The sequence below is a fragment of the Carcharhinus amblyrhynchos genome, chromosome 7, assembly GCF_965287045.1.
Source record: "Carcharhinus amblyrhynchos chromosome 7, sCarAmb.v2.hapA, whole genome shotgun sequence".
NCBI lineage: Eukaryota > Metazoa > Chordata > Chondrichthyes > Carcharhiniformes > Carcharhinidae > Carcharhinus > Carcharhinus amblyrhynchos.
In genome coordinates, this window is record NC_137330.1 from 82,261,531 (window position 1) to 82,286,704 (window position 25,174).

The following is a 25,174-nucleotide window of genomic DNA, read 5'->3' on the forward strand; positions in this document are numbered from 1 at the left end:
GATAAACATCCTGGAAATGTTATCTGATCATAACCTATAGGAGTTAATCTACTAACATAGCTGAGATGCAAGAAATAATTAAATCCACTGTTTGCGAGAGGAACAAATCACTCAACAAAAATGTCACAAGTATGCTTTATGTAGTTGCTCAATTATCTCTTCTGGGAAAGCATACATCAATAGAATGTAGGGTAATCAGTCGTTGATACTTGGTAGTCTATTTTTAAAGTCTAACATAACCAACGCATGCGTTTTGTTGACTGAAAACTAACATCCTAAAATTATTTTGATGTGAAAAGTTGAATTGGAGTCCATTAAATGGTAAAATCCAGACCCTTGTCAGTGCTGTTATACTGAGCTTACAGAACATGCCATGAGAGGGGTAAAGTGTTGTAATGTGAGCACTAGCTAAGATTTTTTATGCGCATCTCATTGCATAGGATTGTACATGTAAGCACTGTGCAGTTTGGACCCACTTTAGCATAAATTGGCAATAGCAACATTGTATTTACATAGAACCTTTTAATGTGGTAAAACATCTCCAGCTACTTCACAGGACTGTTTTGACAATAATTGACAGTAAGCTCAAAAGGGTGACATATGGGGTAGATGATCAAAAGCTTGGTCAAGAATGTGGGTTTTAAAGAACATCTTACGAATGGAAAGCAAAGTGAAGAAGTGGACAAGCTTCGAGCCTGGAGTCTTTACATCTAAAAGCACAACCAGCAGTAGTGTATTGAAGGCTATCAGATGTGCACAAGAGTTGAGAGGTTGGAAATATGCAAGGGCAGACACCATGGAGAGATTCAAACATGAGGATTAGAAGTTTAAGTTTGAGTGTTCTGGGAGCTAATGTCGGTCATAGATGAAGGGGATTTTGAGAGTTAGGATATGGGAAGTAGAGATTTTGGATGAGCTCACTTTTATTGAAGGTGATAGCAAATTTGAAAAGTAGGGAAACCATCCCAAAGAGGAAAAAAAGCATTTACAGTATCACTACCATGATATGGCAGTTAGTTAATAGTTTAGTGGGAATAGGCTTGAGAAAGTGTGAATCTACGGACAGGATGATCTTAGAATAGGTGTTTGAAGAGATAAATAAAAGTGCTAGTTCAGGGCGCTAAAAGCTGTAGGAGGGAACCTTGGGGAAGGATACGGCAGAAGCCGCAGAACACATGGTCTCGGCCTTTGTAACACAGAAATCAACAATTCCTCAGACCTTTTGCAGGTAAGGGTGGATTAAAGGGAGGGGGGGGGGGGAAGAGGTTTTAAAGGAATGCACTCACTATCTTATATTGACAGGATTTTGACTTATAAACTAGATACAGTGCAGCTTTGATGCATATCCAGATCTCAACAGGATCCTGGAATGTCTATTACATCAGCTATTACAGCATTACACCGTGGCTGCTGATACTTAACACTAGTGCAAAGTGATACATTTGGTAGGAAAATAAGAGGAGAAGCAGTACAAAATAAGGATACAATTCTAAAGGGAGCTTGCTGCAACTGTACAGGGCGCTGGTGAGGCTGCAGCTGGAGTACTGTGTGCAGTTTTGGTCACCACACTTGCGCAAGGATATATTGGCCTTGGGAGTGCAGAGAAGGTTCACTAGGCTGATACCGGAGATGAGGGGGTTGGCCTATGAAGAGAGACTAAACAGACTGGGTCTGTACTTAGAACATAGAACACTACAGCACAAACAGGCCCTTTGGCCCACGAGTTGCGCCGATCACATCAACACCTACCAATCTATAGACCTATCTATAACCCCCAATCCCATATAACCCCATATACTCATCCAGAAGTCTTTTAAAAGACCCCAGCGAGTTCACCTCCACCACCACTGACGGCAGCCGATTCCATTCACTCACCACCCTCTGAGTGAAAAACTTACCCCTAACATCACTTCTGTACTTTCCTCCCTGCACCTTAAATCTGTGTCCTCTCGTAGTGACCATTTCAACCCGGGGAAATAGCCTCTGAGAATCCACCCTATCTATTCCTCTCGACATTTTATAAACTTCTATCAGGTCGCCTCTCAACCTTCGTCTCTCCAGGGAAAAGAGACCCAGCTCCCTCAACCTAACTTCATAAGGCATGCCTCCCAGTCCAGGCAACATCCTTGTAAATCTCCTCTGTACCCTTTCAATAGCTTCTACGTCTTTCCTATAGTGAGGCGACCAGAACTGCGCACAGTACTCCAAATGAGGCCTGACAACTTGTTGGAGTTTAGAAGGATGAGGGGGGAATCTTATGGAGACGTATAAGATAATGAAAGGGATGGATAGGGTAGAGGTAGAGAGATTCGTCCCGCTTAGAAAGGATAGTGGGACTAGAGGGCACGGCCTCAAGATGCGGGGGGGAGGGTGCAGTTTAGATCGGAGTTGAGGAGGAACTTCTTCAAAGGGTGGTGAATCTCTGGAATTCTCTGCCCCTTGAATTGGTGGAGGGCACCTCGCTAAACATATTTAAGTCACGGGTAGATAGGTTTTTGACAGACAAGGGAACTAAGGGTTATGGGGAGAGAGCGGGAAAGTGGAACTGATCCACTTCAGATCAGCCATGATCTTATTGAATGGCAGGGCAGGCTTGAAGGGCTGGATGGCCTACTCCTGCTCCTATTTCTTATGTTCTTATGAGTGCTGAAACTGCATAAATATAGGATTATGTGCAATTTTGGCCGCCTTGAGGTTATACTGGTTCAGAGAAGGTTGACTCAGCTGATTCCTGGGATGAAGGGATTGTTTTATGAGGAAAGGTTGAGCAGGTTAGGCCTGTATTCGTTGTAGTTTAAAGAAAGAGAAATGGTCTTATTGAAGCACATGCAATTCTGAGGGTGTTTAGTAAAGTAGATTCTGAGAGGCTATTTCCCTACATAGGGGACTCTAGAACTAGGGGGCGCATTTTAAAAACAAGGGGTCTCCCACTTTAAGGTGAAGGTGAGATGGCCAAGGGTGGAGTTAGAGGCTCCAGACAGGAGTTTGTGAAGGAGACTGAGGATGATGGCTTTGGACTCCCCAGTACTTGAAGAAGGTGTCTGCTCATTCATACTTGATGAATGATTCATGACAAGCTTGATATTGAAGGTGAAAATCTTTGGGAATTCCAAAGGCAATGGTTCAGAAGCAGGAATATTGCAGTTGATTCTGTGGCTATGATGAGACAGGTGAAAAGGGAATCTGGTGAGTGCAATCCCACTGAGCTGCACTAGAGAGAGCAGGAGGTATTGAAATAGGATGGTATGGTCAGCCAGGTCAAGAGAGATGAACATTTATTATTGTCACAGTTGCATAGGCTGATATTTGTGACTTTCATTAGGTTCGTTTCAGTGCACCTATACATTGTCCCACCTAAGAAACCTTGATTCTTAGATGTCTCTGAGAAATTTGAAAAACGCTTAGATTTTTGTTCTAATTCTCTTCATTCTTTAGTATGAGGTTCAGGTATACTGCCAGAGTAATGGGTGCTCTGTTATATCTGACCTGCTTGTCTTACAAAGATGTAACTTTGTCAAGTTGAAAATAGTGCCATCACCCTTCACTTTGAATGCAATCATGAAAAATAGTGAAAGTTATGAACTATACCAGATGCATCAGAAAACATTTGAATTATTCAGTTTCAAAGTTAACTTAATATTACAAACTGTAAATTGATGCCAAAGCATTGTATAAATTCATTCCCTATTTTGCTAAATTAATATAAACAAATCATTAATTCATAAAACGTTTTAAGGTACTGTTGCGCTGAATATATTATCCTAAATATGAAGTTATTAAATGATTAAATAAAATGATGCACACTTCTTCAAAGGGAAGATTACTTATACTGATGCACATTTTCATTTTGTATGTTGTTTATTCTGGTTGTCTAATAGAAAGTATGAAGCCGCACTTTCTTCCCCTGTTCCCATGCTCCCCATCCCAAATCCAGGTGATTCTTGCATGGCTTAAATTCCAACATTGTGTCTCCAGTTTTGGGAAATTTGTATACTGTACTGGAGACTTTGATTTGCCTTTAGCTTACAGACTTGTGACTTGTTTCTTGCTCTGTATATCCTTGTCTCTTTCTTTTTGCTTTTCTCTCCATTTTCTGTTGTGAATGGTGTTGGTAATGCATCTTAGATGCATTTGCAGCTTCGCCTACTGAAGAATCAACAACATCTGAAGGGGCAGGAGCAACAGCAGCCCCTGCAACAGCAGCGCTTGATGCATGTGCTGGAACTGGTGGGTGTCATATCATTAGTTTACTTGCAGTTGTCACTGAACTAACATTTTGGTCATTATTTGTATGGAATTTCTCTTAAAATCTGAGAATTCCAGTATTTGTATGTCACATTTTTTAGTACAAAATGTGATATATATTTTGCTTTGTGTAAATGGCAAGGGAAATTTGCTCCAACCTTAACAGATATTTTGCTCTGTACTTATCAACAGTTCCTATTATGTTCCTTTTATCCCATAAATTTGTAACACCATTTTATCCTATTTCATAATGCTCTGAAACACATTACTATTCTTGGGTACCAAAGTCACTGTTTTCTTCTGATTTCTTTGCCCTTCCAATTCTCTACATCTCTCCCCCAACACTTCCCTCTGCAATGAATTTACCCTTTGGTGAGCAACTTACTGTTATGCATCCTTTACCAGCTAACAGAGTGTAGTACAAACTTTGCTACTACTACTTTCGACTTGGCTAAAACTGTAAGTGATAAACGATTCATTTTAGTTTTGATGTGCACAGCATTTCTATCAGTATCCATAAAATTTATGAATGCTCTGCAGTTTTAATAAAAAGCCAAAAATGCAGTAAATTTTGTTGGACTATCCTGGTCTCCCAACATAATTTTTACATGAGATTGACAGAAACCTTAGGGTAACTAAAGTGGTTGTTTTTGTGCTTCAAGAAATTCACTGATTTTAAATTATGTATAATCATTATTGGGAGCCAGTTTTAAAATTAACAGCTGCTGATCAAGGTTTCCAGAACTCTTGAAATGGAGAAGAAAGCTGTTGGTTGCAGGAGGTCGGTGCTTTTTTAGGGCAGCCTTATGAACAAGGAGGAGTGGGACTCGTGTCACCTGGTCCCTCAAGGAAGCGTTCAACTGCTAAGCATAGCTTCTCATCACTACCATGATTTGTATCCCTCCTCCAATCCCCAATCTTGCACCTCTTGCTGGACTTTGACCTCACTCTTCCCCCACCAAACCCTGATCTGACTAGGTTCGCAACTTCCCAATTCTTGCCCATTTACCTACACTTCCGCCCTTTACTTTCTCCCAGCAAGCGCAGATCGACACAAATGGATACGATCTGGTGGCCATTACAGAGACGTGGCTGCAAGGTGACAGGGACTGGGAGATGAATGTACAGGGCTATCAAGTGTTTAGGAAGGATAGGCAGGAGGAAAGAGGGGGTGGCGTAGCTCTGCTGATTAAGGATAGTATCAAGGTGGTAGCAAGGGATGATATCGGAGCCAAAGAGCAGAACGTGGAATCGTTGTGGGTGGAGATTAGGAACAGCAAAGGGAGGAAGACGCTGGTGGGTGTCGTCTATAGGCCCCCGAATAATGATCTGGAGGTGGGGCGGGCTGTTAACACGCAAATAAGTGCGGCGTGCAGGAATGGGACGGCAGTAGTTATGGGAGATTTCAATCTGCATATTGATTGGTCGACCCATGTTGGACGAGGTGGGCTCGAGGAGGAGTTCTTGGAATGCTGCCGGGATAATTTCCTTGAACAGTGTGTGTTGGAGCCGACGAGGGAGCAAGCTATCTTGGATCTGGTGCTATGTAATGAGGCGGGTAGAATTAGGGACCTTGCGGTGAAGGATCCTCTTGGAGAGAGTGATCATTGTATGGTGGAGTTTCTGGTGCAGATGGAGGAGGAGAAAGTGGGTTCCCGGACACGCGTCCTTTGTTTGAATAGAGGGGAGTATGGTAGGATGAGAGAAGAATTGGCGAATGTGGACTGGGGGAATGTGTTGGAAGGTAGGTCTGCTGAGGAGCAGTGGAGGATCTTTAAGGAGATCTTTCTTGGTGCTCAGCAGAAATTTATTCTGATGGTTAAAAAGGACAGTAGGAAGAGAGGTAATAAGCCGTGGATAACGAAGGAGGTGAAGGAAAGTGTTAAATTAAAAGCGGAGGAATTTAGAGTAGCTAAGAGCAGTGGGCGAGAAGAGGATTGGGAATGGTTTAAATGTCAACAAAGATTGACAAAGAAGTTGATAAAGGAGGGTAGGAGAAGCTATGAGGCTGGGCTAGCACTTAATATAAAAAAGGATAGCAAGAGTTTTTATAAATATATAAAAAGGAAGAGGCTGGCTAGGGTGAACGTTGGTCCTTTAGAGGATGAGAAAGGGGAGCTAGTGGTAGGGGATGGGGATATGGCGAAGGTCTTGAATAACTTTTTTGTTTCTGTCTTCACGGAGGAGGACGTGAATAATTTGCCGGGTGTTAGCGATGGAAAGGTGGTAGGAATGGAGGGTCTTAATGACATTACTGTTACTAGAGAGGTGGTGCTCGACAGACTGGAGGGGCTGATTGTGGACAAGTCCCCAGGACCGGATGGAATGCATCCGAGGGTTCTGAAAGAAATGGCGGAGGTGATAGTGGATGCCTTGGTGGTTATTTTCCAGACGTCGCTGGATTCCGGGGAAGTGCCGGAAGATTGGAAAACGGCTAATGTTACGCCGTTGTTTAAGAAGGGTGCCAGGCAAAAGGCGGGGAATTATAGGCCGGTTAGTTTAACGTCTGTGGTAGGTAAAATGTTAGAATCCATCATTAAGCAGGAAATTGCGAGGCATCTTGAAGGGAATTGCTTGATAGGGCGGACGCAACACGGTTTCATTAAAGGGAAGTCGTGTCTGACAAATTTACTGGAGTTCTATGAGGATGTGTCTAGGGCAGTGGATAGAGGAGAGCCGGTGGATGTGGTCTTTCTGGATTTTCAGAAGGCGTTTGACAAGGTACCTCACAAGAGGTTATTGCAGAAGGTCAGGGGACATGGAGTTGGGGGTAGGGTGTTAGCGTGGATAGAGGATTGGTTGTCAAATAGGAGGCAGAGAGTGGGGGTCAATGGGTGCTATTCGGATTGGCGGATGGTGACTAGTGGGGTGCCCCAGGGGTCGGTGCTGGGGCCTCAGCTATTTACCATTTATATAGATGATCTGGAGGAGGGAACCGAGTGCAGGGTGTCGAAATTTGCTGATGACACCAAGATTGGGGGAACGGCAAATTGTGCGGAGGGTGTGGAGAGTCTGCAGAAGGATCTAGATAGGCTGGGCGAATGGGCCAGGAAATGGCAAATGGAATTTAATGTTGGCAAGTGTGAGGTGGTCCACTTTGGTAGGAAGAATGGTAGGAAGGACTATTACTTACGTGGCGAAAAACTGCAGCAGGCGACGGTGCAGAGGGACCTCGGGGTCCTTGTGCATGAATCGCAAAAACCCAGCTTGCAGGTGCAGCAGGTGGTCAGGAAGGCGAATGGGATGCTGGCCTTCATAGCGAGGGGGATTGAATATAAAAGTAGGGAGGTCTTGCTGCAGCTGTATAGGGCATTGGTGAGGCCGCAGCTGGAGTACTGTGTGCAGTTTTGGGCGCCGCACCTGCGCAAGGATATTTTGGCCCTGGAGGGAGTGCAGAGGAGGTTTACTAGGCTGATACCGGAGTTGAGGGGATTGAGCTATGAGGAGAGGCTGAATAAACTAGGCTTGTACTCGTTAGAGTTTAGAAGAATGAGGGGAGATCTCATTGAGACGTATAAGATGATGAATGGGATGGATAGGATAGAGGTGGAGAGACTCTTCCCGCTCAAAAAAGACAGTAGGACTAGGGGGCACAGCCTCAAGATAAAGGGGAGGCGGTTTAGAACGGAGTTGAGGAGGAACTTCTTCACTCAAAGGGTGGTGAATCTCTGGAATTCTCTGCCCGTTGAAGTGGTGGAGGCTGCCTCGCTAAATATTTTTAAGAAGCGGGTTGATGGGTTTTTGATAAGAGAAGGGATTAAGGGTTATGGGGAGAGGGTGGGAAGGTGGAACTGAGCCACGACAGATCAGCCATGATCTTATTGAATGGCGGGGCAGGCTCGAAGGGCTAGATGGCCTACTCCTGCTCCTATTTCTTATGTTCTTATGTTCTAAGCCTCAATCTCTCTGTGGCTGGGAGTTGTCATTCTTCACCCCCAGGGGCAGTCTCCTGTAAATGGTTTGCCAGCATAGCAATTTGACTGGGTTTTGGAAAAGAAATTGAAAAAGAAAATTATGCAGAAGTTCTGTTGTTGGCATGGATCTCCACAATCATGGGCTTTCTGGATTCTCTTCTGTCATTGTTGCACTATCTCAATCCTTGCTGTCTTAATGTAAATATTCGGTTCTGGTAGTGGAAATTGCAATGGAGAAAGATGGGTTAAAAAGATAACCAAAAGTTTGGTCTGTGGCTCAATTGGTTGCACTTATCCCTGAACCAAAAAGTTGAGACTTCAAGTCCCATCTTAGATTAGAGTGCAGGAATCTATGTTGAATTGCTATGGTGTATTGAAACCGTGCAACTCGGAGTGTTGTCTTTTTTGGACAAGACATTAAAACTAAAGCCCCCTTCACACTCTCAGGTAGATGTAAAAGTTGCTGAAGCACTATTCAAGGAAGAACACAGAAATTATTTCCAGGCTTGTGGCCAATGTTTATTCCCCAATCAACGTTGACCAGATAACTATTTGAAACCAATGTCACATGCACGTTTTGGCTGCTGCATTTCTCACATTACAAAAGTGACTGCATTTCGAAACTAACTGACATGAGTTGCTTTGGGATGCAATGTGGTTATGAAAGGTGCAATGTAAATGTAAGTCTCTTTAAAGGGAGGAGTTTAGCAAGGCAACAGCTTGGAGAAGGATGCAATTGGTAAAAATATCTTATCAGTGGTGAAGTGAAGGAGCAAGGTTGGAAAAGAGAATTTGAGGAATTGGAAATAAGCGGCCATTATAGGTCAGTGGAAGGGAATGGCAAAGTTTTGGACAAATTTAACTTTCTGGGGGAAGACAGGTTAGCAAAGAAGTAGCTTATGAGAATCAGATTTGGAGATGAAGGCATTTTGGTATCATGGACCTGGGCTAATGTGAAGAGCAATGTTTGAATTGTAAGTAACCAGTCTTAATGATTGAAATTATGATGGTTAATTTTCAGCTACTGGTCAACTGTTTCTCGCCTGTAAAATTCATGATTGGCTGAGGAAGACCTGCCAGATGCTCTGTCCTGTACAGTTTTGGGCAGCCTTTAAACATGGGCCATTAGCTTATGCCTAAAATAGCTGAGAGGCCAGTTGAAAATTGAAGAAAGGTACTATTTCAACTTTAGGACCTTGTGCAATTTTAATGTACAAATGAATGAAGCTTTCATCAAGCATGCTTGCCTCAGTTGTCCTGGGTATTGAGCAACCTAGCAATAGTCCTCAAAAAGGCAATACAGTTACTTAGGAAATGACTTCTTAAATATCTATAAACACTTTCAAGACTCGCAGGTACATTCTCCTATCCCCACAAAAATCTTTGGCCAGCTGCTGCCCGTCTGTTTGTTTCTTGCAGCTCAGAAAATGAGTCCTACTAGCCTGCTATCCCCTGAAATCTTTTTTTGCTTAGAACATGGCTGTATTTATTTTGCCAGCACTGTCCTGTTCACTCATCACCTTGTTTGCCCAAACTGGTTCCTTGTCTACAATGCCTCTGACATCTTCCTGGCCTGCGTCTAAGGCAGCCAGTTACTTGCCATGCAAGTCAGTGACAGCAGTGGAACTCCTCATTTGACATCTGCAACTTTCTGGTAATTGAGAGGACCAAATCTGCAAGCTTTCCAACTGGGGTCTGCATTGGAACTTTTTAACTTTGTGGCAATTCTGCACTGAAGTTGAAAATTGGTCACATTCCCAAACCCACTGCCTCCTCTTGAGGTCTAAAGCTCAGCTCAAGGTCAGAGGCCTGGTCTAATTCAACAAAGTATTCTTTATTGCACTGCTGCTGAGACAGTATTCATCGCATTGAGCACAAAACCTCTTAAACCCAAAGTCATCAGCATTCTTTCAGCTATACAAAACTCAGTTAAATCGACAATACTGGAAATAATTTTTTGATTAAAATAAGGAATGGTTTTGAGCCTCTTTTTCTTGTGTCACTAAACTTGTTCTAAATGATCTAAGTACGATTTCCTGATTTGGTGTGGTGGTCACAATTGTTGTGGGATAATTAAGTTGCCGGTGAGAAGAATGAATAAAATGTTGTTTGCTTTTAGTGTAAACTAACATTTCTATAAATGCAACTTTTGGAGCTTGTTACAAAAAAATGTGATTGGGGTTAATGAAATGTTATAACTGTTATGTGCACAAATAACCCACTGCTGCTGTGTAGATGTTAACCCTAGTTTCTTGATTGTAAACCCTTAACTTTCCATCCTCTGACCCTCTTTCTTCCCACCTCTGTCCATTTTCAAAGACCCTTTTGCACCATCTGAAGGTAGTGCAGAGGCTGCTGCTGAACTGGACCTTTTTGCTATGAAGCCTGCTGAGGCCAGCGTACCTGCAACCACCCCCACTACCAGTGCAACTGCCAGTACAACTACCAGTGCCATTACCAGCACAACTACTAGTGTGACTACGACTGAGACTGTTACTGTTACTGCTACTGCGACTGCTACTACTACCACTATTACTGCGACTGCTACTACTCCTGCTACTGCTCCTACCACTACAACTGCTGATACTACTGTCACCACCACTGCACCTGTTCTTGATATTTTCGGTGGTAATTTTGTTCTTTATCTTGCATTTCTGATCTAAGGCAGTGATAATTCAGCAAAGTAAACTTTAATGCCTAGTAAACTCATAATAAAAGTATCTAAAATTTATTGGAGCAAGCTTACATAATGCCTGGTCAGAGGTTAGCTTGTGTTAATAGATTTATTAATGTTTATAAGAAAAGTATAAACTTTAACTGCTTTAACTCCTCAGATTTCATCCGAGTCAGGAGAATTAATGTATCTTATCTTTGTTCTTAGATTTATTTGATTCTGTTCCTGAACCAAATGCATCTACAACTCCCAAACCAGAAGCAGGTCCTAGTGTAGACCTGTTTGCATCAGGTACAAAACAGGAAAATATCCATTTCCTGTCTGAAATCCTCAGACACCAAGAAAACTTCAAACATTTTGTGTAATCTTTGAGTCCATTTTAACTTTCAAAACATGTATAAAACAATTTTTTGGAAAAGGGACTAACTTGTCTTTTAATTATTGATGTTTATTTGCTTTCACTTTCCAAAGATACTTTTTCAACCCCGTCTCGTGGGGCTTCCCCTTTGCCTGAAAGTAGTCTTACTGCCGATCTGTTATCCGGTGAGTCCTCTTCTTTCTGAAACACATTCGATTGGCAACTGTGGAAACTAAATTGGATTGTGACACTATTTGTGAATCGAGCAGTTTTTAAAAATAATAGGCTGTTTGAGGCTGTGTGGTTGGTCACCAACTTTCATGTCTGAGATTGATGGCTTTTGGCCCCAATGCAAAGCAAGTATGAAGAATCCCTAACTGGTTTGTAGGGAGGATGCATCGACAGTACAAAAATGATATATTTTGAATTAGATTGGCAACTACATTGACTGACTGAAGCTGGAAAGTGGTGTAGGAAGCAAATGGAAGATGTGAGGGTAGTCTTTCCTAACATCAGGAGTTGTGTATAATTGTGCTGATGTGAAATAGCATGATCCTTTACACTGTGTATATCTAACATGAAAATGTGTCAATTCCCCAATCTTGTGTACTGTACTTTTGTGTAGCCAACCTATTTTGCCACTAGCTATCTTTAGATTTTCAGTTCTTAAAATCAAGAACCTAATAATTGTGAATATTAGGAACTTCACTTGGAATTCTTTGAAATGATAGTAATAGAAAATGCATCTAAAAAGGGTCTAATGTTTTAGCTGTGGATTTTCGCCATTCTGGAAGAGAAGGATGCGCCTGAGCAGGGCAAGAAGAGAATAATAGAAGTTGAAAAGTATTGCCTCCTGTCACAGAAATTAATGGGTTCTATCTCAAGGGGAAAAAAATAAAATGTTGGCAAGAGATGAAATATAATGAGTGATTATACAAAGGTGAGAGAATTAAAAGACACGACAGGTATGAAAAGATGCATTGCAAATGGGGAAACTTAGGCTAACATTGCAAATCCACTATCCCTGAAATAAAACAAAGAAATTCTTGAAATATATAGATGGTCTGTTAGCACTCAAAAGAAAGTGATCTAATTTTTTTCCAACCTTCCCTTCCCCAACAATGAACTGCCTTTAAGGCTTTCACAGAAAATGATACTCCGGGTCTCTCCTGCTTCTCCCACCTGTCAGCGAAACATGCACCCTGTGCTAGGAGAATTAGTGCGTGAAGTTGTTGCAGTCAATGTTTAGACCAAAGGGCTGAGATGTTGAAAATGTAGCCTGCATTGAACCTGATTGCAACATGGAGGAAGTCAAAGATTGAGGTCAGAATGATGTGGGAAGGTGAGTTTATGTAGTTATGGGAATATTAAGATCATACTTTGAGCCCAAATGCAAGTTTCTGCAAAAAAAAACTCAACTGTTTTATTTCTCTTTTCTCCCCTATGCTTTGCAGAATACAATATAATCAACAAATGCATTGTTTGATTTGCATACATTTCTTCCAGTGTCCCTTATGAACAGGGCCCTGGGCTGTGTTGTAGGATGAGATGAATGAGCAGATGTTCTATCTGCTCAATATTTGCATTAGAAGGTGACAAGGACTGCAGTTGAAAGTTAGCATGGTGGATTAATGAACATGGATAGTAAGTGGGAAAGAGAGGGAAGAAATATTGGATGGTAGGATTATTCATTTTGAGGAAAAATTATAGTGAATGTAAAGACTAATTATTGTGGAAGACAAAACCAGTAAGAAGGTCTCATCTTTCTCATCATGAGACAAGGGGAAGGTAAAGAAAGTGAGACCCCTGCTGTGCAAAGAAATGTGGCTGCGAAAGTGAGTTTGGTAGATACTTGATTGGGTATGAGGGGAGATGTAGAAAGCAATGCAGGCGAAGAAAGTAAAAGGCAAATGGAGTGAAGAGAAAAACTACTTCAATACGGGTTTTCATAGAAGAGGTGTATCAGCTGATTAAACGCTTAACAGAAAAATAAAATGCTGCTGATGTTGGAAATCTGAAATAAAAATAATGCTGGAATCATTTAGTCTGGTGGCATGTGTGGTGAAACTTTTTCAGATTGTGACCTTAATATTAGCGATGTAATAGTTTTTTTCTAAAGAGATGAATTGGAGGAAGATGACAAAAAAATCAAAAAGGGGAGATCTGTAAAATTGAAATTAAAAAGTATTGCAGGAGATGTTAAATCACCCAAACATCAAGCTGTGTTTTTGGGAGGCTGATGGGCACTTTTGGGAAATAAACTTGAAGGGCTCCGGGGATTAAACTGGAGAATTTGCAGCCTTTTTAAAAATTATAAAACTTAAATATTTTAGTATAACAAATGCCACAGATTTAGATTTTCATGTAGGTAAGGTTGTGCCAGCTGTTACTGAATTTATTCATATTTTCAACTATCTTATTTGTGAAGTTTCACCACCAAGAGCTAAAGGAGTGGAGTGAGTAAATTTTGTTGTCTTTGTTCATGGCTTTTGTACGTGTCATGGAGCCTTGTGGATCTCACGTAATTTAACTCAATTTTCACAATTTGTCATGTTGCAAAGCCTAACAGATCTTAGTATTCCAACTTATCTGACTACATGAATGCTTTATCCTTTGAGTCGTTTGCTTTGCTTTAATCGTCATTCCGATTGCAAGAAATCTTTGCACTTTGTGTACTTGTTACTTACTTACTTATTTTCCTTTATATTGCTGCCTGCTACAGTTGATGCATTTGTAGCACCACCACCTACAATCAGTGCCTCTCCTGCTAAATCAGAATCATCAGCAGTAATTGATCTGTTTGGTGGTGGGTATACCTCTTCAGATTTCTTAAGTTAAGTAGTCATTCAGTATCGTACAAGACTTTCTGCTGTCTAAAACTGAAATGACAGACTACAGTGAAGGTCCGTAGTGCTGTTCAAAATAACCATTGAATAGAAATAATGTATTGAAAAGTAAAATTGTAGAACATGTTTCTCCCTACGTAATCATTGTTCATGGTCAGAATCTACTGTAGTAACAATTAAAATGGTTGGTGTGTATGATTTAAGGCATGTTGCTATGTATAAGAAACAACTTGTCACTGAAATGTACTTCAATATTTTAAGCATGAATCTTGTTGCAAGTGTATCTAAATGAACTAAATTGTGTAAATGTCAAATTACCGTGATAAAATGTTTGAAAAACTGCAGATATCCTCATGAATGGAGGATAAAAATAATAAATAGTATGTCCATTACTGAGCTTGATTCCCTCATATTTCAGTCAGAGGTCGAGTGTAACATTCTGATTATGGAAACCGGTTGGTCTAAGTTTGGTGCTTTTCTTCTTTTTTGTGCGGCATTTTTGGATCACAATACTAGATGCTTTTGGCACCTCTGCTCCTGAGTCTCAGCCTGCCAGTCAGGCTGTTTCCAGTTCATCTGCTTCATCGGACTTACTAGCTGGTAACTGACTTCTATTAATTGCGGCAGGGGAGGGAGAAAACAAAATACTTGAAAAATATTCCTTCACCTTGAGAGCATCAGTGCATATATTTGTGTAAATTACTTGTCAGAATACTTTTTAGTAATGCCTGTTTTCCTTGATTTGAAGCTTGCTTATAATAGTTGTAATTTTGTTAAGATCTTATTACATGATGATTTACTCCACTCAGTTAAGTGTAATTGAGACAAGTAGAATTTTGTCTTGTCTCTGTATAATGTATCTAATTAGGATTGTATTTACTCCACCTTATCCACAGTGCTAATTTTTAGGACTGTCCAAACTGGTGTTCTCTTCTGCTGTTCACAAGAATACCCCCTAAAGGAGGCATAAGCGTTCCCAACATCATCCTTAACTAAAGGAACATGAAAAATTTGACATTGCTTTTTTGAAAAAATAACATTTGTCTTTTTCTTAGGCTTTGGAAATGCATTTATGACACCGACAGCCACACCAATGCCTGCAGTCCAGAATAATGTTTTGCAGCCTGACTTTGAATCAGCTTTTGGTTTGACAGCCACAAGTAACACTTTTGATTCATCAGGTAAGGAAAAGAAAGTAGTTTTCTTCTGAAGAAGTTGAAGTGAAAAAACACTTGAAAATTTACCGTTTTTGATAACATCAATAAATGAAAATAAAGTAAACTGGCTACTCTTAGAATATTAAAGAATGTAAATACACATCCTATCTGTTCAGCAAATCTCCAAGAAAAATAGGAATCCCATTTTAAATCTTCAGCCATCATTTGAGGTAAGCCCTGAGAAGAGAGAAGATCTTTGGCACCAGTGGGTCATAAATTACATGTCTGAATATTCATGAGGGAATATTTTACTCTGACTGAAAAAGGCCTAAATGTATTTTTATTTTAATTCTCAATGCTTGCAATTAATTTTGTATTCAAAATCAGGAAGTATTAGATAATGTGAAACCGGTCAATGATTTCATTTCTTCAGTATTTTGAGTGCAATGGGATTTTGTATAATTTTAAGGAATGTTATAACCAGAAAATTTGACTTCTTCCAAAGCACCGTTGTATAAATTAGTGTTCTATCAGCACAAAATTAATCTAGTAGGTAAATGCCAATTTAACTTCTGGCTGTTTTGTTTGGCAAAGCTGTATGAATACTTGGGTGAGTTCTTGCAGATTCTACTTGTAATAATTGCAGTTATGTAAGTGAAAGGCGTTTTCCTGTAAGCATATTATGCAACATTTGCCAGGCCGCATTGTTGCTTAACTCACATTGTTATGCATGATTTGCTTTCCCTGCTTAAAAAGAACAAACTTAAATTCTAACTACAGTTGTTCATTTGAGTCAAAGCTTTCAGGTCATAATGGTGCTATCATATTTTATTTCTCTCCCATTTCATGCCATCATCGTTGGCACCTTGTTTGGTCCGATTTCATTCTTGGTGAGTTTTTGCCTTAATTGTGTCTTGGCTTAATTTGTACATCGAAATAAGCTTGTTGCAGTACACTTTTTTTAACAAACTGATAAATTGCACCTTCTTGTAAACTACTTTTCTAAATTCAAATTAATATACAATTTCAAACCAATGCTAAACTACCTTTTACATTTGTTTTTAGAACACACCAGGTGTATTTTACCTCGAGTTCAAAGTAGTCGGGACTTGCATTATGATTTTGAAGCACCATCTCGTCAGGGAGAGATGCTTTGATGAAAATATCTATTTTATACTTGGATGTAGTTATACAGTGGTTTCAAAAGATACAAGGGATTATATAGTACAGAGTCATTTTTATATCCACGATTGGTTTGCTACAAAATCTTAACATCCAGATTAACTTGAAGGATTGTTTGTATGTCTGTGGTTCCCTTTTTTAAAAAAAACTCACATTGAAATAAACTTATTTAGATCTCCACTCCTATACATTAACCCTTTCTTTTGATTGTCAAAGTTTTCGATGGATTAGGTGATCTCCTTATGCCCACCATGGCATCACAGAATCAAGCAATACTTTCAGGAATGCCAACAGGAGGTGGAACACAACCAATGAAAGGCCTGGGAAGTGATCTCGATTCTTCACTTGCAAACCTCGTAGGAAGTAAGTTGATCAGCTGTTTGAGTATCTTGTGCAAAATTTCTGTCAGCACTTCTGTACTTTATACAATCCGACTAGTTTTCATACTTCATACTTCCTAGTTGCTATGAAGTATAAACATATTAGCCGTTGGTAGTGATCAGAATCTGAAATTGTTCGTTAAGTTATGTTGTGTTCATAAGACAGTTGAAAACAGCCAAGCTTAGCTAACATATGAGTAAATTCAGAATTTCCTAATTAAATAATTTTCAAATAAGTTTCTGTGTACTACAAATTAATAAGTAGCAATTGATATGCAATAATTCAGGAGGATTTGGGTAGAGTAGGTTATTAGGCAGAGAAATGACAGACGGTTCTGAGATTAGATATGACAAAGTTGTGTATATGCACCTTCAAAAGGAGTTTAATAAAGAGCAACATAACAAATGTCGGCAGAATTGAAGTCCATTGGGTTGAAGAAAGGTTTGCATTTATGTAGTGTTTTTCAGAACTAGTGGATAGCTTAGTGCTTTTTAGCCAATTACTTACTTTTGGAGGTGTAACCACTGTTGTAATGTATAAAATGATGCAGTTAATTATTATCCAAACTCCCGCATACAGCAATATGATGATGACATAAAAGACAGCTAATCTGTTTTATAATATTGACCAAGATGCCAGGGATAACCAGAGATGAGACCAAGATGCCAGGGATATCGGAGATGAGGAGGTTGGACTATGAAGAGAGACTAAATAGACTGGGTCTGAGCTTTGAAGGATGAGGGGGGATCTTAGAGACGTATAAGATAGTGAAAGGCATGGATAGGGTAGAGGTAGAGAGATTCTTCCTACTTAGAAAGGATAGCAGGACTAGAGGGCACAACCTCAAGATAAGTCGGGGGGGGGGGTGCAGTTTAGATCGGAGTTGAGGAACTTCTTCACTCAAAGGGTGGTGAATCTCTGGAATTCTCTGCCTGTTAAGTGGTGGAGGCTACCTCGCTAAATATATTTAAGTCATGGGTAGATAGGTTTTTGACAGACAAGGGAATTAAGGGTTATGGGAAGAGAGCGGGAAAGTGGAACTGAGCCACTTCAGATCAGCCATGATCTTATTGAATGGCGGGGCAGGCATGAAGGGCTAAATGGCCTACTCCTGCTCCTATTTCTTATGTTCTTATATCCTTGTAACTGCCCTGCTTTTCGCAATAGTGCCATCAGATTGAAGAGACAGTGGCCATCAGATATAGAAGTAGCTAGGAAACAAAGCAGTAATGGCTTGTTTCAGGCTGACAGCAAATGTACTTTGTGACCCCTAGAACTGTTCTGGGTATCTGAACTTTTTTGATGTATACTGATGACTAACACTTTGGTATATGAAGCATAATAAATTTTGCAAATTACGCAAAACTTGGAAATGTTTTAAATATCGGTAGATAGGAACAAACACCTGAATGACATCTTTTGAAATTTAGTGCAGAAAAATGTGAAGTTTGCCATTTTGGAAGGATGATGAGGTACGAAATAAACTAAATGGTACTGATACAGCAAGCTGTAAAAGTGAAAAAGGATGCTGGAAGCAGATTCAATATTCAAAAAGGAAATTTCAAAAGATGTCATTCAGGTGTTTGTTCCTATCTACCGATATTTAAAACATTTCCAAGTTTTGTGTAATTTACAATATTTATTATGCTTCACATACCAAAGTGTTAGTCATCAGTATACATCAAAAAAGTTCAGATACCCAGAACAGTGTATACTTAACAAGAAATTGCAAGTCAAATTGGACAATGAGTGGGGAACGGCACTCTAATTAACTCTTTATTTCAAATGGCCCAAATGTCGATGAACAGAGTATAGATTTAAGTTGATTGGCAAAAGAAGCAGGGCAACTTGAGGAAAAACTTTTGAACACTGGTTAGAATTTGGAACGCATTGCCTGAGGTTAGTGGAATCAGATTCAGTAGTAGTTTTCAAATTATGTAAATACTTCAAGGAGAAAATTTGCAGGGATATTGGTGGAGGAGGGGGACAACAAACGGGAGTAAAATGAACTGCACTGCCCTTCAGAAGAGCCAACTTGGAGTTAATAGGTCAAATGGCCTCTTGTGCTCTCTTTTCTTGCACTGAGAATGTTCTAGATTTCGTAGTCGCATGATGTGCACTTGGGTTGCTGTGTGGCTGTGTTTCTTTGAGGGAAAGTGAATAATCACCCTCACTTCTTGGTTCCATTGATTTATTGTATATGTAGTATATTTACAAAGCTGTGTGCAAATGTGAGAATTATAGATTTTGTCTCTAATTAGCAATACTGCATAAAATATTGGTAATTTAGTGTCTAGTTAGTCTTACATTTATCTTTTTTTCCTGTTCATAGACCTGGGTATTTCTCCTGCTCCAGGAAAAAAGTAAGTTATGTTATGCTATTAGTTTAATTTGAGGTTTTTGTCTGAAACATTTATTTTCATTCTTTCATAATGTAAAAATATACAAGCACACCAATTTGAGGGCTCCCATAGGAGGCAGACCACCCACCCCAGTTGCTAGCCTCCATCCAGCCCCAACTGATCCCCATGCAGAGGGACCCTCCACTGATCACATCCTAAGTCCTGCCCAATGCCTGGTAGGTAGCGCTAAGGTGCCCCCTGAGCATGAGATCTTGGCCCCTTGGGGGGGCCAGAGGCTCATGCTCGGCACCACTCTCACCACCTGACCCCTGGGGGTGGACCCTATTTCTACCCCCCCAGCAGGGGTTTTCTACTAGTTCCCTGAAAGTGCGGAGCAACTCTAAACCCTGGCAGAGTGAAATACTCACGGCAGGGTGGGAAATGCTATCAGTCCTGGAGAATTCAGTCCCGGACCCAGTAATCACATTAAAACTATTACAAACAGATTAAAATAACTTAACTGGTCTTCCCACTATTTCTAGTGTAGTCTCAATCTTGCCTGCTCTCTGGTGGTGGGAGACACGCATGCATTGGGAACGCATGTGTGAATCATGTGAAATGGCTGACACGTGCATCTCCTGACCCAACATGCTTAAAAAAAAGCACATTGCAATGGGAAAATCGGGCCCAGTGTTTCTGCTCTGTTCGTATATTTGGAGCTGAAATGTGTGACATGGGGTATGAACCAAGGTATCTCCACCTTGGTCCTTCATGTGGTGGGGGAAGCAACTGATGGATGATTGCTTAAGTCACTTTACTGTCTGTCCACAAAGCTGAAAATGCATTCATTTATGGTATATTTTTTGAATAATAAAATGACTGGATATTCATTTGGCTGTGTCCTTGGAGAATTATCAACTTTCCTGGAAAAGAAATGCATCCGTGTAGAAGCAGGGTTGTATAAACTTTTTGTCATCCAGAATGAAATGGCAACTGTGTGAAGTCTTTCAAAGAACAAAGAACAACCCAGCACGGGAAACAGGCCCTTCGGCCCAACGAGCCCACACCGCCACTTCAACAAAACATTTTCCTACACCTTCCCTGCCCCGTGTGTGTGTGAATGGTACCCCTAATGTAGCCAGATTCAGGGAAGAATAGTGTAGGGTCAATTTGGTACACCAATCAGCCTAAGGGCACATCTTTGGGGTGTGGGAGGAAACCGGAGCACCCAGAGGAAACCCACGCAACCACAGGGAGAATGCGCAAACTCCCACAGACACTGGCCCAAATCCATGTATCTGCACAGCTAGAAGTGATAGTCACTGAGCTGTTATGGTGCCCGTCTGCTGGTCCAGGATTAAGCGCACACAACAACACGAAAAGTACTAGGCCACTCTCAAAACCTCCAAGAGCAGCCCACGCACGACCCACCGTGTGCATGCCCCTCGTTTGACAACAAGGTGGACCGACACCTGTGGATTAAAAGAGACAAAACATTAACATGTAATATTACATTTCCTGTGTCGTCCCGAGGCTCTGACCCTTTTTAATACCGTCTTCTATGACCCTCCATCCCTGTTTCACTCGTGTCTATCTAAGTAAACCTTAAGTCCAACGTGCCTGCCTCCACCACCTTACTTGGTAGCACGTTCCATACTCCCACAACCCTCTGCGTGAAAAACCTTCCTCTAGTATCCAGATTATACTTCTCCTCCCTCACCCTTAGATCGTGACCTCTCGTAATAGTTGTCCCCAATCTAGGGAAAAGCCTGCCACTGTTGACTCTATCTATTCCCTTCATTATTTTATACGCCTCTGTCAGATCCCCCCTTAATCTCCGTCTTTCTAAGGAGAAGAGCCCCAGTTTTTCCAATCTTTCATTGTGACTCAGTCCTTCCATACCAGGCAGCATCCTGGTAAACCTCCTCTGCACTCTCTCCAGGGTCTCCACGTCCTTCCGGTAGTAAGGTGACCAGAACTGGACGCAATACTCCAAATGCGGTCTAACCAACGTTCTGTACAACTGAAGCATTAGATGACAGCTCTTATACTCTATACCCCTTCCTATAAAGGCTAGCATTCTGTAAGCTTTCTTCACAACCTTCTCTACCTGTGTCAACACCTTCAGAGACTTGTGCACCTGCACACCCAGGTCCCTCTGTATTTCTATACTCTTAATCGGTCTACCTTTTATCATGTAACTCCTCCCTGCATTATTCCTTCCAAAATGCATCACCTCGCATTTGTCAGGATTAAATTCCACCTGCCATCTATCTGCCCAATATACCAACCTATCTATATCCTGCTGTGTCACCTGACAATCTTCCTCAGTATCTGCCAATCCTGCCATCTTGGTGTCATCCGCAAACTTGCTGATCACACCATGTACGCCCTCTTCCAAGTCGTTTATATATATTACAAAGAGGAGAGGTCCCAGTACTCAGCCCTGCAGCACACCACTGATGACTGCCCTCCAGCCAGAAAAGGACCCTTCCACTACTACTCTGTCTTCTGTTGCCCAGCCAGTTTTCAATCCATCTAGCTACCTGTCCTTGTATCCCGTGTGCCTTAACCTTTTCTACCAGCCTACCGTGAGGGACTTTGTCAAACGCCTTACTGAAATCCATATAGATGACATCAACGGCTCGTCCATCGTCAACCGTTTTTGTCACCGCCTCAAAAAATTCTACCAGATTTGTAAGGCAAGACCCCCCCTGAACAAAACCATGTTGCATATCCCTAATCAGATCGCAGTGCTCCAAGTGCTTATACATCCTATCCCTAAGAATTTTTTCCAATAATTTTCCTACCACCCATGTCAAACTCACTGGTCTATAATTACCAGGGTTATCCCTACTGCCCTTTTTAAACAGCGGTACCACATTAGCTACCCTCCAGTCCTCTGGGACCTCACCTGTGTCCAAAGAAGAGACAAAGATTTGCGTCAGAGGCCCAGCAATTTCATCTTTCACCTCCCTAAGCAGCCTGGGATAAATACCATCAGGCCCTGGAGCTTTATCCGTTTTTACGCTACCTAAAAACCCTAGCACTTCCTCCCTCGTAATGGATATTTCCTTCAAATGATCTACAGCTCCCTCCAAGACATTACACAACACCAAACCCCCCTCTTTCGTCAATACTGACGCAAAGTATTCATTCAGGATCTCCCCCATTCCCTCAGACTCGATGCATAGCTCCCTTCCTTTGTCCCTAAGAGGACCAATTTTCCCTCTAACCACTTTCTTGCTCCTAATGTAAGAGTAAAATGCCTTTGGATTTTCCTTAATCCTATCAGCCAAAGCCATTTCATGCCCTCTTTTTGCCCTTCTAACTCCCCTTTTAAGCTCCCTCCCACTCTCTCCGTTCCCAGTTGTTTCGACCTAACACATGCGCCTCTCTTCCTGACCAAGTCTTCAGTACCCCCTGTAATCCACGGCTCTCTAATCCTGCCTTCCCATCCTTCCTCTTTGCCAGCACATGCCTTTCCTGCAACATTATCAGTTTGCCCTTGAAAGCCTCCCACTTACCAACCGTGGACTTGCCAGCTAACAACCCTTCCCAATCAGTGTCCTTCAGCTCCCTCCTAATCCAGGTATAGCTTGCCTTCCCCCAGTTCAGCACCCTCCCCTTCGGACGGCATTCATCCCTTTACGTTTTTATCCTAAAGTAGACAGACTTGTGGTCACTGTTAGCCACATGTTCGCCTACCGCAACCTCAACCACCTGCCCTGGCTCATTACCCAACACTAAATCCAGTATAGCCCCCTACCATCCTGGAGTCACGCTTTTGCCCACAGAACCTCCTATCAATTCCTTTGACCCTCCCATCCCCCACCACTATCTCATTGCCAGCCCCCTTCCTTCCCTCTGAGTCATTCTGGCCCTCCTGTCTTTCATTTTGTACCCCTGTCGAAGCCTTTTGGGGGGCCAATGGGGTGGTCTTTGGACCAGGACTATTCTTCTTCTTCCCCTTCTTCCTCTTAACAGTTATCCACCCATCCTGTTCCTCAGCCCCTGGGACCTCCACTTGTTCATGGTTCCTAGCCATTAACTCCTCATTCTCCCTAACCAGAAATGCATCCTCTAAACACACCTCTAGTTGCCTGACCCGGGCCCTCAAATGCTGCAGCTCTAAACACTTGACGCAGATGTGGGCCTTCGGGAGACGTGATGCCTCCAAGAACTCCCACATGTGGCACCTAACACAGCTAACGTTCCTCCCCATAGCCCCTGCCATGTCCCAACCTCACTTGGGTTTGTATGTGCCGAAATGCAACACAGGAAAGATAGAAACTGCAACTCACCTTGTCTAAGCCTGCTCTCGCCTAAGCCCAGCAAGCCAAAGCCCTTATAACTCTCACTCAGCTCCCACTCACTGTGCTGCCCGCTCCCGACGCTGCCCACTGTCTATCACTGTCTTCTTTTTATACCCCCCGTCTCCCTTCCCGACTAGCCCCTCGCCTAACTTCCGCTACGGAAGTAAAAAGTACTCACAGAAACCCCGCGAACCGGAAATGCAGTCAAAAAGCATTTAAACCCAACACTCTCCACAGCCACCAGGTACACTGCTCCAGAGAACATGCCTAGTGCACAGTAGTTGGCATTGCTGCCTCACCACACCAGGGATCCAGGTTCAATTCCGGCTTTGGGTGACTGGAGTTTGCATTTTCTCTGTACGTTTGTCTGTTTCCTCCTACAGTCCAAGGGTTAGGTCGATTTGCCATGCTAAATTGGCCCTTAGTTTCCCAAGATATGTAGGTTAGGGGAATTAGCCGGTTAAATATGTGGGGTTATGGGGATGGGCTTGGGTGGGATGCTCTGTCGGAGAGTTGGTGCAGACTTGATGGGCTGAATGGCGTCCTTCTGCACTAAAGGGATTCTGTTGTATTCTATTCTAGTGGTATTTGCAAATAATTTTACATTTATACTGCTAACATTTCAGGAAAAAAATCACTATTGTTCCAGTTTGGAATTGCTGTGTTGAAATTGTAATGAAAGCATTGTGACAAATTTTATTTAAATAATTTATACAATCTGTCTTCACCCTAATGTGGCTGTCAGTTTTTCTTTTGTGGGCTGGAGGACTATACCTACTATTGAAAATTTAATCCCTCTTTCAAACCCATCAAATAGATTTTATGCCTGTAAAATTTGTGAAATAGAAGTTCTGTAATATTTCTATTTGCAATAACATATTGTATTTGCAAAATTGAATAGATTCGAGAGCATATTTGAAACTTAGTATGCATTTTGTCACATTTAATAAACAAGATGAAAGTAATTTGTTAACCAAGTTTTAAAGATAGAATAAATCATTGCATGCAAATAATCATGCCTCTAAAGAGGATTTTAATTTTTAATTTAATCTTCACAGGAGTGAGTGTTTCTGACAAGGCCAACAATTGTTTATCTCTAATTGCCCTGCTGCAGCCCACTTGGTGTAGGTGCACCAACAATGCTGTTAGGAAAGATTCCCAGGATTTTAGTGACAGTGAAGGAAGGGTAATGTAGTTTCATGTCAGGATTTTGTGTAACTTAGAGGGGAACTTGTAGGTGGTTATGTTCCTATGCATTTGTTGCCCTGGCCCTTCCAGGTGGTAGAAGTTGTTTATTTGGAAGGTGCTGTTGACGGAGGCTGAACAAGTTGGCGCAGTGCAGATGTAGATGATAGCCTCTGCTGCCTCTGTGCATCGGGAGTGAGCTGCTTGTGTTTTTGAATTGCACTCACCCAGACAAATGAAGAGTATTCCATCAAGTGCTTGACTGCCTTGTAGATGATTGACAAGATATGGGGAGTCAGAAGATTAGTTGTTGTAGAATTTCCAACCTTTGACCTGTTCTTAGAATCCCACAGTATTTATATGGCTGCTCCAGTTCAGTTTCCGATCAGTGGTAATCCCAGAATGTTGTCAATAGGGATTTAATCGTGGTAATACCATTGAATGTCAAGGGAAGTTGGTTGGATTCTCTGTTGTTGGAGATGGTCATTATCTGACACTTACGCGGTGCGAATGCTACTTCCTGCTTATCAGCCAAAGTGAATATTGTTGAAGCCTTGCTGCATGTGGACATGGA

The 25,174-nt window shown here is 41.6% G+C and overlaps 1 protein-coding gene across 19 annotated transcripts in view; it reads left to right on the top strand.

Moving 5' to 3' along the window:
- The window catches only part of snap91a (synaptosome associated protein 91a), a 187,351-nt gene that overhangs the window by 148,234 nt on the left and 13,943 nt on the right, over positions 1-25,174 (top strand). For 6 of the 19 annotated variants that reach the window (XM_080192666.1, XM_080192667.1, XM_080192664.1 and 3 more), the window contains 9 exons: positions 4,126-4,227; positions 10,479-10,787; positions 11,041-11,124; positions 11,305-11,376; positions 13,914-13,997; positions 14,554-14,637; positions 15,093-15,218; positions 16,593-16,739; positions 19,090-19,120. In XM_080192666.1, the coding sequence (XP_080048792.1) occupies positions 4,126-4,227; positions 10,479-10,787; positions 11,041-11,124; positions 11,305-11,376; positions 13,914-13,997; positions 14,554-14,637; positions 15,093-15,218; positions 16,593-16,739; positions 19,090-19,120 (1,039 nt within the window). The remainder of the gene's footprint in view (positions 1-4,125; positions 4,228-10,478; positions 10,788-11,040; positions 11,125-11,304; positions 11,377-13,913; positions 13,998-14,553; positions 14,638-15,092; positions 15,219-16,592; positions 16,740-19,089; positions 19,121-25,174) is intronic. The other 13 variants (XM_080192670.1, XM_080192673.1, XM_080192684.1 and 10 more) reach the window with 8 other exon arrangements.